The sequence below is a fragment of the Carcharodon carcharias genome, chromosome 14 (genome assembly GCF_017639515.1).
Source record: "Carcharodon carcharias isolate sCarCar2 chromosome 14, sCarCar2.pri, whole genome shotgun sequence".
Lineage (NCBI taxonomy): Eukaryota > Metazoa > Chordata > Chondrichthyes > Lamniformes > Lamnidae > Carcharodon > Carcharodon carcharias.
In genome coordinates, this window is record NC_054480.1 from 23,679,842 (window position 1) to 23,692,598 (window position 12,757).

The 12,757-nt window shown below is 37.1% G+C and overlaps 1 protein-coding gene across 1 annotated transcript in view; it reads right to left on the reverse strand.

Annotated features, from left to right (window-relative positions):
- Nucleotides 1-579: 579 nt before the first annotated feature.
- Nucleotides 580-12,757, reverse strand: part of LOC121287268 (CDK5 and ABL1 enzyme substrate 2-like) — a 52,176-nt gene continuing 39,998 nt past the window's right edge. Inside the window, exons 4-9 of the mRNA XM_041204980.1 lie at nucleotides 12,256-12,364; nucleotides 11,070-11,226; nucleotides 9,770-9,873; nucleotides 6,997-7,103; nucleotides 5,368-5,572; nucleotides 580-3,090 (exon numbers count right to left, since the gene is read on the reverse strand). Coding sequence (XP_041060914.1) covers nucleotides 2,950-3,090; nucleotides 5,368-5,572; nucleotides 6,997-7,103; nucleotides 9,770-9,873; nucleotides 11,070-11,226; nucleotides 12,256-12,364 — 823 coding nt within the window. The 3' untranslated portion in view covers nucleotides 580-2,949. The remainder of the gene's footprint in view (nucleotides 3,091-5,367; nucleotides 5,573-6,996; nucleotides 7,104-9,769; nucleotides 9,874-11,069; nucleotides 11,227-12,255; nucleotides 12,365-12,757) is intronic.

Genomic DNA, 12,757 nt, shown 5'->3' on the forward strand with positions numbered 1-12,757 from the left:
AAATTTACACAAAAGCTTGGGGATAGCTGTTCCCTGGTGCATTCTCCATGGCAACAACTGAACTAGAGTCCACTTGCTGACCAATGAGCACCCTTTTCTCATGCAGTATAAATTGCTGTTCCCATTGAAATTTGGTATACTTGTGAATCTGTCCTAATGAGTGCAAGACAAAAAGCTTCAACAGCATTTCTTTTTTCAGCAATAATAAAGTTCTGTACTGGAAAATTGAGTTTTCAGTTTTCCTAAGATTGGCTTCCTCTGTAAGTGCTTTTACTGGTTTCTGGTATCTGAGTTTATACACTTAGTTCAGCTGAGACTAAGAATGGCCTTGTACTTCTATAGAAATACTCAGGAGAAATACTGGTCTCAGTGTTTAATGTATACTTGTCTTTCCAGGAGTAAAGAAAGAACTTGCACCCATATAATGATTTTCATGAGCTCAGGACATCCAATTAAGTATTTTTAAAGTGTAGTCAAAATATTTTGATTACTAAATCTAATATTCCATAACAGAAGTTTTATTTCAGTTCTGCTCTCAGGAAATCTTCTTCAGAAGCAAGAAATTGACCAGAGACCTGATTATATTAAAATTGAAAATTTTACTTGAAACTTTGCAGTTGCACTAATACAAAATGAATAAAAATATGCATAAAACTTTATACTACAGAAGCTTTTAAGTCTCTAGACAAAGGCATTTTGTGCAATAAGAGACAGAAGAATTGAGACAGACCATTTAGAATTACCCAAATGTTTCTCGTTTACCTAAAGCAAAACTGAGAAAGACAGACAAGTACCATTACATGAATAATCAGTTTCATTTTTCCATTATATAATAAATAAATGAGCACACTACTTTATAAACCAATTTAATTTGCAGCACCCATGTAGTAAAATAATCCATACTTTCAGTTAACAGTTAAAATAGAAGAACAAATGGGGAATAGAAGAAATGTACAGTCTAAGTTTTTATCTAAAAGCTACAAGATTGGTAAAGGAAGGTGGAAAACTATGGCAGATGGAATTTAATGGAAGCAGTTGAGGGGATATGAGAGTTGTGGAAGAGCAAAGGAATTGAGGTGAACAAGTACACAAAGTTAGTGCAGAAAACATTCAAAGGGCTAATGGAATGTTGATCTTCATCTCAAGTTGGTTGAAATAGATAAGCGATGTGTCAGTTTTACAGGCCCTTGGTAGGATCCCTCCTAGAATACTGCATTGAGCTTCAGCACCAAACCTCAGGAAAGGTATACTAACCTCGGAGGAGGTACAGTGCAGTTGCATTAGAATGGTACCAGGGTTAAATTACGAAAACAAACCTAGTTTGTAATCCTTTGCAATTAGAAGGGTGATCTAATCAAGGCATTTAAATGATGAAGGAATTGCAGATCAAGAGGGTATAATTTTAAAATTAGAGCTAGCCATTTGCAAGTGAAACTTTTCACACAGCTTGGAGGAAACCTGGAACTCCTCAAAAGACTGGATGCTGGGTTGTCTCCAAGGCTGAAATGAATGGATTTTTGTTAGGCAAGGAGAATCAAGGGAAGTGGAGTAAAGGCAGTTAGGAGGAGTTGAGGTACTGCTCAGCCACGATCTCATGGAATAGCTGAACAGGCTTGTGGTTGAATGGTCTACTTCTGTTTCTATTGAAAGACAAATACAAATGAACAAATAACCAATGAAAATAGTACAGAAATTGTATGGTATTGTGCTCTTTTCACAGTTTTTAAAAGTTGCTGACTGATCCATAGTTCATTAAATGGTGGCATTAGATGTGAGCATCATAATTTGCTCACTGTTGGTTCTACTACCAATACCTGAAGTGGCTTCACATTGTGAAGCAGTTACAAAAAAATGTAGACACAAATCAAAAATACTGCCAATGCTGAAAATTGGAAACAATCAGAAAATGCTGAAACAGTCAGCAGGTCAGGTATGGAGAGAGGAAGATACAGTTAACAATTCAAGGCAATGGTTCTGACAAAAGGTCACCAATCTGCAACATCAACCCTATCTTCCTTTTTCCACAGATGCTACCTGATCTATAAGTGCTTTTTCTTACAAAAAAAAGTCTCTCGGAAGACAAAGATAAGTCAAATTTTAAAGCTGAATGTAAACTTTTTTTTAAAAAAAGGACAACACATTTAACATTTAAATATCAAATAGTTGCTGAAGCTGGCATTACTTTGTTTAAAGGGGAAAACTAAAAGCTGGATTACAACATTACTTCTCAACATACACTTAAAGACTTTTATTACAGATTGTAGTATTTGCTAACCACCTCATTGATAAAGGTTAAGAATTTCACAATAGAAGATCTAAAAAGGGAGCTGAGTTGGTTTAGACAATTTGCATTTTACAAACAAAATGATTGAAATAAACATTTTCACTGAAGACTGCACACATTTAACATACTATGCACAATGAAAACAGAAAATTCAAAATAGATTAAATATTGACCACATAGCACTATAAACGTGCTTAATTTGAATCTCTAACATAGAGTGGTGACTTATGTGCAACTAACAGCAGAGTCAGTTTTACAACTACGGTAGGACAATGCTTGGAAGAACAGATAGTGTAGAACGTGATATCACAGCAACGATAAGTCACCATGTAGGAAAGTGCTGTTGCCCAGTACTGAATTTTTGGTAATAGTTATTACTATAATTTGCCATTGGACACATGACAGGCCATCACCCAAACATATCCCTTTACAAGATTCATCCAATTCTGAATAAAGGTGCTTTAATTTTTTTTAAAACAGAAAAACTGACATCAGTTTTTTAAAAATTGGACAAATCTGTGATATTATTTAGCACTGCAGAAGTTACTTTGTTACAGTATTTCCTGTGCTAACAGAAAAAATAAATTCAACTGCTGCAGCATTTTAGGGAAGAACTGCTTGCTTCTCGTAAGTGCCCATCATTTTCAGTAGGAATGTAATTGCATCTAGGATTGCTGGACAAGGCGTCTGTAGTGAGGTAACACTTTTTTCTCAGGAAGGTAAAGGCCAAACTCTAAAGCCACAAGCGTGGTGAACTCAAACGAAACCAGCTCTTTTGAGTTCAATCTTAATCGCTCTTCCAATTTCTGTGTACAAGGATTAAAAAAAGTAATTAAAAACTGCTGTAAAAATGAAGCATACTTATACAATAGATCAAAAACAGTTGTTTTGTTAAAAGAGACTGAGTTCTTAACATTTGCAGGATTGACAAATATGCATTAACAAATTTACAAATGCATCAAAATGTTGAAACATTAAACTGAATCAGGACATCTGACCAGACAAGATCAGGAGGTGCAAAAAATCACAGAGCCAACTAGAAGTACTAACATTACACAGGTTTCAGCAAGGTCACTGTTTCTGATGACTATAAAAACAAAAACCCTAGCGCCCTATTAGGATTTATGGTTTCTGGTGTGTATTTAAGAAATTTTCAATTGTGCTTCCAATTATATATGGTTTTAAAAAAAATCAGCCAAGTTGATTAACCCTTAGGGACACTTTAGCAATTCATGTTCAAATGCAACAAGACCTGGACAACATCCAGGCTTGGGCTGACAGGTGGCAAGTAACATTCACACCACACAAGTGTTAGGTAATGACCATCTCAAACAAGAGAGAATCTAACTATCATCCCTTGACATTCAATGGCATTACCATTGCTGAATCCTACTATCAAGACCTTGGGGGGGTTACCCTTGACCATAAACGGAACTGGACTAGTTATATAAATACTGTGGCTACAAGAGCAGGTAAGAGGCTAGGAATCCTGTAGTGAGGAAATCATCTCCTGCCCCCACCCCCCACAAAGCCTGTCCACAATCTACAAGGCACAAGTCAGGAGTGTGATGGAATACTCTCCACTTGCCTGGATGAGTGTAGCTCCAACAACACTCAGGAAGCTTGACACCATCAAGAACAAAGTAGCCCGCTTGATTGGCAACCCATCCACAAACATTCACTCTCTCCACCACCAACGAACAGTGGCAGCAATGTGGACCCATCCACAAGATGCACTGCAGAAACTCACCAAGCCTCCTTAGGCAGCACCTTCTATATTCATGACAGCTCCCGTCTAGAAGGACAAGGGCAGCAGGTACATGGGAACACCACCACCTGGAAGTTCCCCTCCAAACCACCCACCATCCTGACTTGGGAAATATTTCGCTGTTCCTTGACTGTCACTGGGTCAAAATCCTGGAACTCCCTTCCTAACAGCACTGTGGGTGTACCTACACCACGTGCACTGCAGCGTTTCAAGCAGGCAGCTCACTACCACCTTCTCAAGGGCAATTAGGGATGGGCAGTAAATGCTGACCTGGTCAGTGATGCCCACATCCCATAAATAATAAAAAAAATCCTTAGGTGATCCCTTCATACAGCCATATATCTCATCATCCAATACAGCAAGCACTGCATTTAAGAGGACTTTAGGCCAGAGTCAGGATGGGATCAATTGTCAGATGTCCTCATTAATTGAGAGTTACACTGAAGCTCACATTGATATGGTGTTAATACTATGTTCATACTGGTTTTACATTGGTGTTGGAGACTAAAGCACCAAAATATTGCTAGAAATATTCAAGTAATAAATTACAAGCATACGCAAGTTTTATGTATATCTAGACCACTATAAATTTTTCAAAAACTTTTTTTTTTACAAAATTGATTGCTAAAGTCAGAGTCATATGGCAGAGGAGGTGGCCATTCGGCCCATCGAGTCTATTCCGGCACTCCATAGAGCAATCCAGTCAATCCCAGTTCCCTGCCTAATCTCCTAAATTTACTTTCTTTCAAGTGCCCATCCAATTTGCTTATGAAATCATTGATTGCTTCCACTTCCACCCCTGTGGGCAGCAAGTTCCAGGTCATTATCACTCGCTGCATTAAAAGGTTCACATTCCGCCTGGGTCTTTTGCCCAAGCCCTTAAAATCTGTACCCCCTAGTCCTGCATCATCAGCTAATGAAAAAGATTTTTACTCCTCTAACTTATCTTAGCCTGTCATAATCCTGTACACCTCTATCAAATCTCACCTCAATCTCTTTTGCTCCAATAAGAACAGCCCCAGAATTCCCAACATAATCTTGCAACTAAAATCCCCCCCATCCATGGAACCATTCTATAAATCTCCTCTGTTCCCTCTCAAGGACTCTTGTATCCTTCCTGTAGTGTGGTGACCATAATTCGACGCAATATTCAACTCAGCATTACTTCTATTACTTCAACTAAGCTCAGAATAGTTTTTTTTGAAATGAGACATTTTTTTCTCCACACAGCTGTTTTTAACTAGTTCTTTTTGAAATTTGGATACCATAGCAATGGAGAGAAATTGGTTAGCTTGACGCAAAGTATTATACTTACATCAATCAGATGTCTAACTTCGTGCTTCTTGAGATCACTGCTGATTTTGGCTGCTAGCAGTAAGCAGGCCCCAGAACAAAGCTTTCTGTTCTGCTTATTGACTTTGCCTTGTAGTACAAGCTTCTCAAAGTAAACAAACGATAAAGCCACAGTACAAGGTTCCAGGTTACACTCTTCTGCCAGGTTCCGCATCTCCCGTTTCAGACTGCAAAGGAAACAGAAAAATATACTGTAAAACCATTTGGTAACTTTAAATTCATAGTTAACATAAATCAAAATCATTACACTTTTATTGTCTGTATTCCCTCCCAAGACACTGTTACAGTCCAGTTTGAGTGATGACACATGCAATGGTTTCTGACTTTATAGTAGGCATACCCTTATATTCACATTGAAGTTTATGCAAGTTTCAACTGAAATTATTGAAGTTGTCCTTGTGGTAATAAGCCACTGAAGACAACAAAATGTATCTCTGCACATTTTAACACCTAGAATTAGCACATTATGGATCAGTAGTGATCAGGAATACTTAAGTGTTTGAACTGGAATAAGTTGATATGGACAACTAGACCATAAATGAACCACAGTGATCACAAATCTGGCAAAACACATCACTGATAATTACCTCAATTACCGGTGGCACAGTGGTATTGTCACTGACTAGTGTTCTAGAGACCAGAGGGTAATGCTCTGGGGACCCCCACCACAGCAATTGAAATTTGAATTCAATAAAAATTTGGAATTAAAAGTCTGATGAAACCATTGTTGTCATTTAACTGGTCTGGGTATCTGGCCTACATGTGACTCCAGACTCTCAGCAATGTGGGGGGTTGACTCTTAAACGACAATTAGGGATGGGCAATAAATGCTGGCCTAGCCAGCGATGCCCACATCCCGTGAATACATTTAAAAATAGAAACATGGTTTCAACCAAGCAGAAGTGCTACCATAGCCAGGATAGTACTCCTATCCTTGTAAGTGGATAGCAAAAAAATATGCTTGTGACAAATTTCAGTAAATACTGTTTAAAGCACGTAAATAGTTTACTGATAATTTTCTATCTCATCAGTTTAGCTCAGCTTTAGTATCATCACATCCATCCCTATAGAAGCAACTGAAGTACAAGAGCCACTCAAAGACTGTTTGTGATCCTGTAGGTAACTATTCCATACACAGAGTCACCAAGACAGAGCGGGATGGTCCCAGACTTGATCACTAGTCTGTACTGACTTGATCACTAGTCTGCACTGAGTTAACCAATCTCAACCAATTAGATTTTAGGAGCACTACAACTGTATTTTGTGGTCATGGGGATGGGTGGCAGAGAACAGCCAGGGCCACCACTACCAGAGACACCTGCTTGAAGCAGATGTTGGAAGACAGGACCCAGATCAAATATGAATGCTGGAGGACAATCAGTGCCTGTGAAACCATAATCCAGCAGGTTACAATACTTTCATGAAATGGGAGAAAAATCAGCAAGAAAAATATAAAAAAATTAAAATTATTGTAAGGAAAACAAAATGATTCTCATAGGTATCATGCATTTGTCCTTCGATTATCTTATATATGAAAATTGTTAAAAGTGCCATATCAGCTTCATATTTTTCTTTCATTAGGTAAATTTACCTTCTTATCTTACTAAGCGTCAACTTAATGTGAGGAAATTTCTCCTTAAAGGTTTCATTCATATCCTTTTTCAGGTCAGACGGCTTTACATACTCAATCACTGTGGTCTGGCAACAAGAAAGAAAATTATTTTGTGTATAATCTAGTGATCAGTTTCAAAATGGCTGGGAATTCTAATTACTCTATAATGTTGAGCATACATAACAAGAGCTATAAACTTCATTGGGAATTAGTAAAAAATTTGAAATTGATGTACAAATAAATTTTGCTTGGTGAAGTACCCAATAGGAAGAGCAACTGAATGTTTTCAAGGATTTGCTGAAAAAAGAATACGTCTAAGCTTTTTATCTTGCATTCATCAGGGCACTTGCAAGAATACCAATATAAGGGGGGCAAACAACAATATATACGGTAAGTGCTGATTGGTTGGCAAGTGGTGTTACAATGGAAAATGCACCACTGATGTTGACTGACAGTTAACTGCTAAATATTGTTTGAAATTTAAACCAGACAGCTTGACCCTGTATGGTCACGGCATTGCCATTGCCCTGAGGAATGAATCAGCAAATGGCTGTCACTTATTTTGTTTAGCTGAAACAGGCGTAATGTATGTACATGTTCTTTCTGTCTGCAAAGAACAGGGTCCTGTGTATTAATATATGTAGCTTCCAGTACAGGCAAATGCGCCATACTGCAAGCCCGACTGACAATCTTAAATTGGTTATCAGTGTAATTCTTAGCACAGAGAGGATTATTTCACAAATGTTATCCAATCGTGGAATCACATCTAACGTTGGACATTGTATTTTTAGTTTTGCAAGCCTGGGCTGGTTGGGTCCGGTCTGTTCCCTGCCCATTGCGAACAGTGGCTGGAACATGCTATTTGATACGATCCACCAGTCTTTGGGACGTATGGCCTACATACTCAACAATACTCAAGTTTTGTATGACCAAACAACTAGTTTTCAGGGTTCTTCAGGAGTGAAAGATTCATTTATCCTGGTGGAATTTTAATATGAACACCAAAGAAAAAATACTGAGAGACTTCTAGTTACTGTTTCTCATCAGCTTCAATGACGCAAAATAATTCTGATGCCATCAACTGAACTGACAGATGAATCACTATGGTTACAACATACAAGCAGCAAGGGGTTTTCAGTTTGTGCAATGAGCCTATCTTAATAGCAAGCTGTCTATTTATGCACATTATGTACACAAACACATCTCTTCTTCTGATTGGTCCCTGCTAAGCTATCGATGAATAATATCACAACATTAACACAAACCAAGGCAGATCCACGGCTTGCGAGAAAAGTTACCCGGATTCAACTTTGGAATCAGTTCTCTCACCACTGAGAAATAGCAAGTGATATTGTGTCTATCTACACAAAAACTCATGATAATTGAAGAAAAACAAAGTTTATTTCCCTTTACTCAATAGTAATGACTTTTAGGGTCAGTAATACACCAATAATTTTTAAAAAGTGTTTGATGTTAATGATTAAATATGAATGACAAAATAATGCCACACTATAAAGCAAATTGTCATACAAGCTAAATCAAATTCTCTCATTTCTTTAGAACGTTTGTTACAGAAGACCTATTCTGAATTGTAGGATGGAATGATGAGCCCTCGAGGTATAAACAATGACTGACAGGGAAAGACCCACTGGTCCAGACAGCCCATCTCGCACAACTACACCCAAAACCATGTCATCTCCTGGGAAAGGTGACGAATTAGATAAACACCCAGATCAGTTTGAAGGGCAGGGTGAGGGGGAAGGAATCTGGCAAATTCCTCTCCAACTCCCCTAAATGACTGGAATTAATCCAGGTGGTCAATCTGACCCTTTGAGATTTGAGCTTTAAAAAAAGCTTTCATCTCACAAATGGCTTCCTTGGTAAGACTTTTTATTTATCTAGCAGTCCACTCAAATTAAGTTAAATGCAACCAGCACATATGACATAGCTGACCAGATTTCATGTAACATTAGTGACTCTGTATTCTACAATGGTAAAACTATTGCTTATGGGCACTTTGTCACTATAAATCCACAGTAGCTCCATACCAAAACATTACATCAAACTATATAAAATGTGTCCAAACAAACAAGATTCCTAATTTATTCAAGTTTTCAATAGCACTGCAATTATTTCTCCTCTCAGTCATGATCTATCAGTAAAACATCAAAAGAGTAGCATTCAGAAGAAAAATTGGGATTCATTAATATTGGGATAACAAAAAGAGGAATCTCAGTCCACCTCCACAAATTCAATGGTATAGATTTCAACAATTTCAATTAATTTACCTGTAATGAAATAATGGTGGGTAAAAGCAACAATCCATAATCACTTACCATTGTGAATTGTTATACAAGTCATGACAAGTTTCAGTGGTGCAACATTCTACACTTACATCAAAAATGACTTGGATTACTATAAATAAGTTTACGTTAAAGCAAAAAAAAACTGCAAAATCACTTTGGTGTATTACTGACCCTAAAAATCATTACTATTTGAGTAAAGAGAAATTAACTTTGTTTTTCTTCAAAGATATTTTTCATTTTAAATCTATATAAAACAATGCTTCTTCCTTCCTAAATTATTCAATAATTAATATTTAACAACATAAATCCAAAGAGGAATTATAGTCAGTTTTGGTTGAAAATGATTTTAAATCCCATGCAGCGGATCAAAAGAAATTGGTATGCTTCTACAGAATTGGAAGTAGAAAATTGCATTTGGAACACAGCAGAATATTCAAAAATATTACCATATATGATGCAAAGATCAGAACCCGTTTGTGTTTTCCACATGGCCACTGGGGGTCATCAAGAAGATTTGGATCATATTCTATTAAATCTCCAGCATCAGTACCTAGATGAAGACAGCAAACAACACAGGCCTGTGACATGTACCGTTATTTTTGGATGCTCAATATGCACAAGTTTAACATTGTCAGATTAATTGGCTTTCAGCATAATCAACACTAAGAAAATCTCAAGCAATTTAGGAGGCAGTCAACTCACTGACTAAAGTACAGCATTTTTTTTCTTTATTCTTTCTTAATTTGCATGTTATCAACTTATTTCTTTATTCTAGCAAGAGCAGTATTTGTTGCCGATCCCTAATTGACCTTGAACTGAATGGCAGAGGCAGTTCAGAGTCAAACACATATTTTGGGTCTGGAGTTACATGTAGGCCAAGCCAGCTAAGGAAGGCAGATTTTCTAACCTAAAGGACATTAGTGAACCTGATGGGTTTTTATGATAATTGTTGATAGTTTCATGGTCATCATTACTGACTTCAGCTTTATATTCCAGATTTTGTTAACTGAATTCAAATTCTACCAGCTGTCGTGGTGGATTCAAACCTGTGTCCCCAAAGCATTAGCCTGGGCCTCTGCATTACTAGTTCAGTGACAGTACTACTACACCATTATCTCCCCCTAAACTTTGCCTTGGAACACAATGCAAACCAAGCAGTGTGATCCAAAGCTGTGTCTTCCATGGGTCTTACCACTCAAAATATATTTTCAGCAGAGCCACATACAGGAAAAAGAGCCAAATTTAACAGGGGTTATTGTGCACAGATTTGGGTGGCTGAAGCTATTCACCATTTTCTACACTTCAGACAAAGGTTTAATGCAAATATTTAAAATATGCATGAAGAAAAATGTAACTTTGAGTAAACTAAGAGCTTAGGAAATCAACTTCAGTACAGCTAGAACAAATTGGTATTCCCAGAGGAATTTAAAGTCTATTAGAAACATGCAAGAGCTAAGACTTTGGGTTTTTTTTAAACAAAGATGCATGGCATTGAAAGTCAAATCACATAGCACATGACTTTTCCATTTTTTAAAAATCAATAAGGAAACAGCAATTATGCAAATGTCTCTCAGGTCCAAAGTACCTGTATGAATACATAAACAAGTCAAAATTTTGTCAACATAAACATTGAAAAAACATGGTTATATAGCAGATTATGTTTAGACTCCCAGACTATCCAAACTGCAATTTAGTACATATTTTCCTTCCAAATAATACTTCAGTTGTATACCGCTTTTATTTTACCTAATTCCAGTGCTATCGTGGCAGTTCCATGTCTTCCTGGTGTAAAATTCCGATGCACACTATTTCGAACCTGTGCTATTGAAGCTGAAACCTCAGGTAGAGCTTTTGGCATCACAAAGGCATTGGTTGGATAAAGGAACTGTGCATATGAAACTGACTGTGAAACAGTAAGAAATTTACAGTAAACAATGTTATTACTCCCTGCTCTATTACAATGTCTAAAGAAATGTCACTCAAAGTTTTGTAGCTCACAATTAAGTTACAAAATTGTTTACCTACAAATCTCAATGAGCGCAAGACAGAACCACTTCAAATTTCAGATAGTACAACCTAATATAGGAATTCAGATCCAGCAATACTGCTTCATGATTGGTAGAAATACATTTATCATGGCCCAGATTTACATTGGTTAATCATACAACGCTGGACTCTTCGCAGTTATTGAAGTAACTTTAACTTAGGAGTATTATTTAACTCAGCTTGCAAACTATACAACTATTTCAGTGAAACAACTACCTTTTAGCAAAATGAGAAACAACCATTAATTGGGCTTAAAACAGAAGGTGCTGGAAAACCTCAGCCATTCTGGCAGCATCCGTGGAGAGAGACACAGAGTTAACATTTTGAGTTGAATGACTTTTTCTTCGGAACCCAGCTCTGAAGAAGTCATTTGACTCAGAACGTTAATTCTGTTCTCTCTCCACAGATGCTGCCAGGCCGGCTGAGTTTTTCTACTTTGTTTTTATTTCAGATTTCCAACATCAGCAGCATTTTGCATTTATTGATTGAGCTACTTTGTCTATACATGCTGGGAAACATTTTGATTTTCAATTTGGACAAAAAATATCAAAGGGTTTTAAACAACTCAGCACTGTACATCCTAACAAATTTTATAGGTAATTTTTAGTACAGCTCTTTCCAGAATAATTTAAAAAAAGAACCACGGCAATTAATTTTGTTTTTTGCACAAATGTTATTCTAAAAGTTGGGAGGATGGGGTAATTCAGATATGACCAGGATTCCAATAAGCCTAAATTTGTTTTGCTGCTACATTCACAGATCAGCAATTATTTTAGACCCTGCATGTATATTCAAACATTGAGTGAAAACCTTCCCGAAATATATTCATCCTTTACACACCTTAAAAGCTCATACCAGACTACCTTATACAATATATATGTGTCACCTTTACATCTGCACCAAGTTCAACTCCATCAAGCCCAAGCAGCATGTCTGTTGAGGATGAAACACCACCAGAAGGGTTACGTTGCCTTGGTCCTTCCAGTTTGTTGTCTCTGTGAAAAGAAAATGTTAAATCCAGCTTCTTGCAAGCAGTTAGAAAACACTGAAGATATGTATAAGGAATGGTCTACACATGTAATAGCTGCAACCTACACAATGAAAGGAATTTGTTCCCTTTATAGGTCATTCAGAAATCAAAGCTGCATGCCAATAGGAAGTGCTTTCACAAAGAACAATAAAAAGCTTGAGAAGCTTATCAAAATTGCATCACGCAGCAAAGCTAGAATTTTGAATATCAATTATTCACTGGTTGTTTTGCCCCTAACAGACCCAAATGAATTTTGAACTGCAGTTTACCAAAATAAACTTCCCAAACTCAAACTGAAACTAGATCACAAGGGCTTCTTCCTGATAATGGAGAAAACAATACACAATTTTCCTATGGA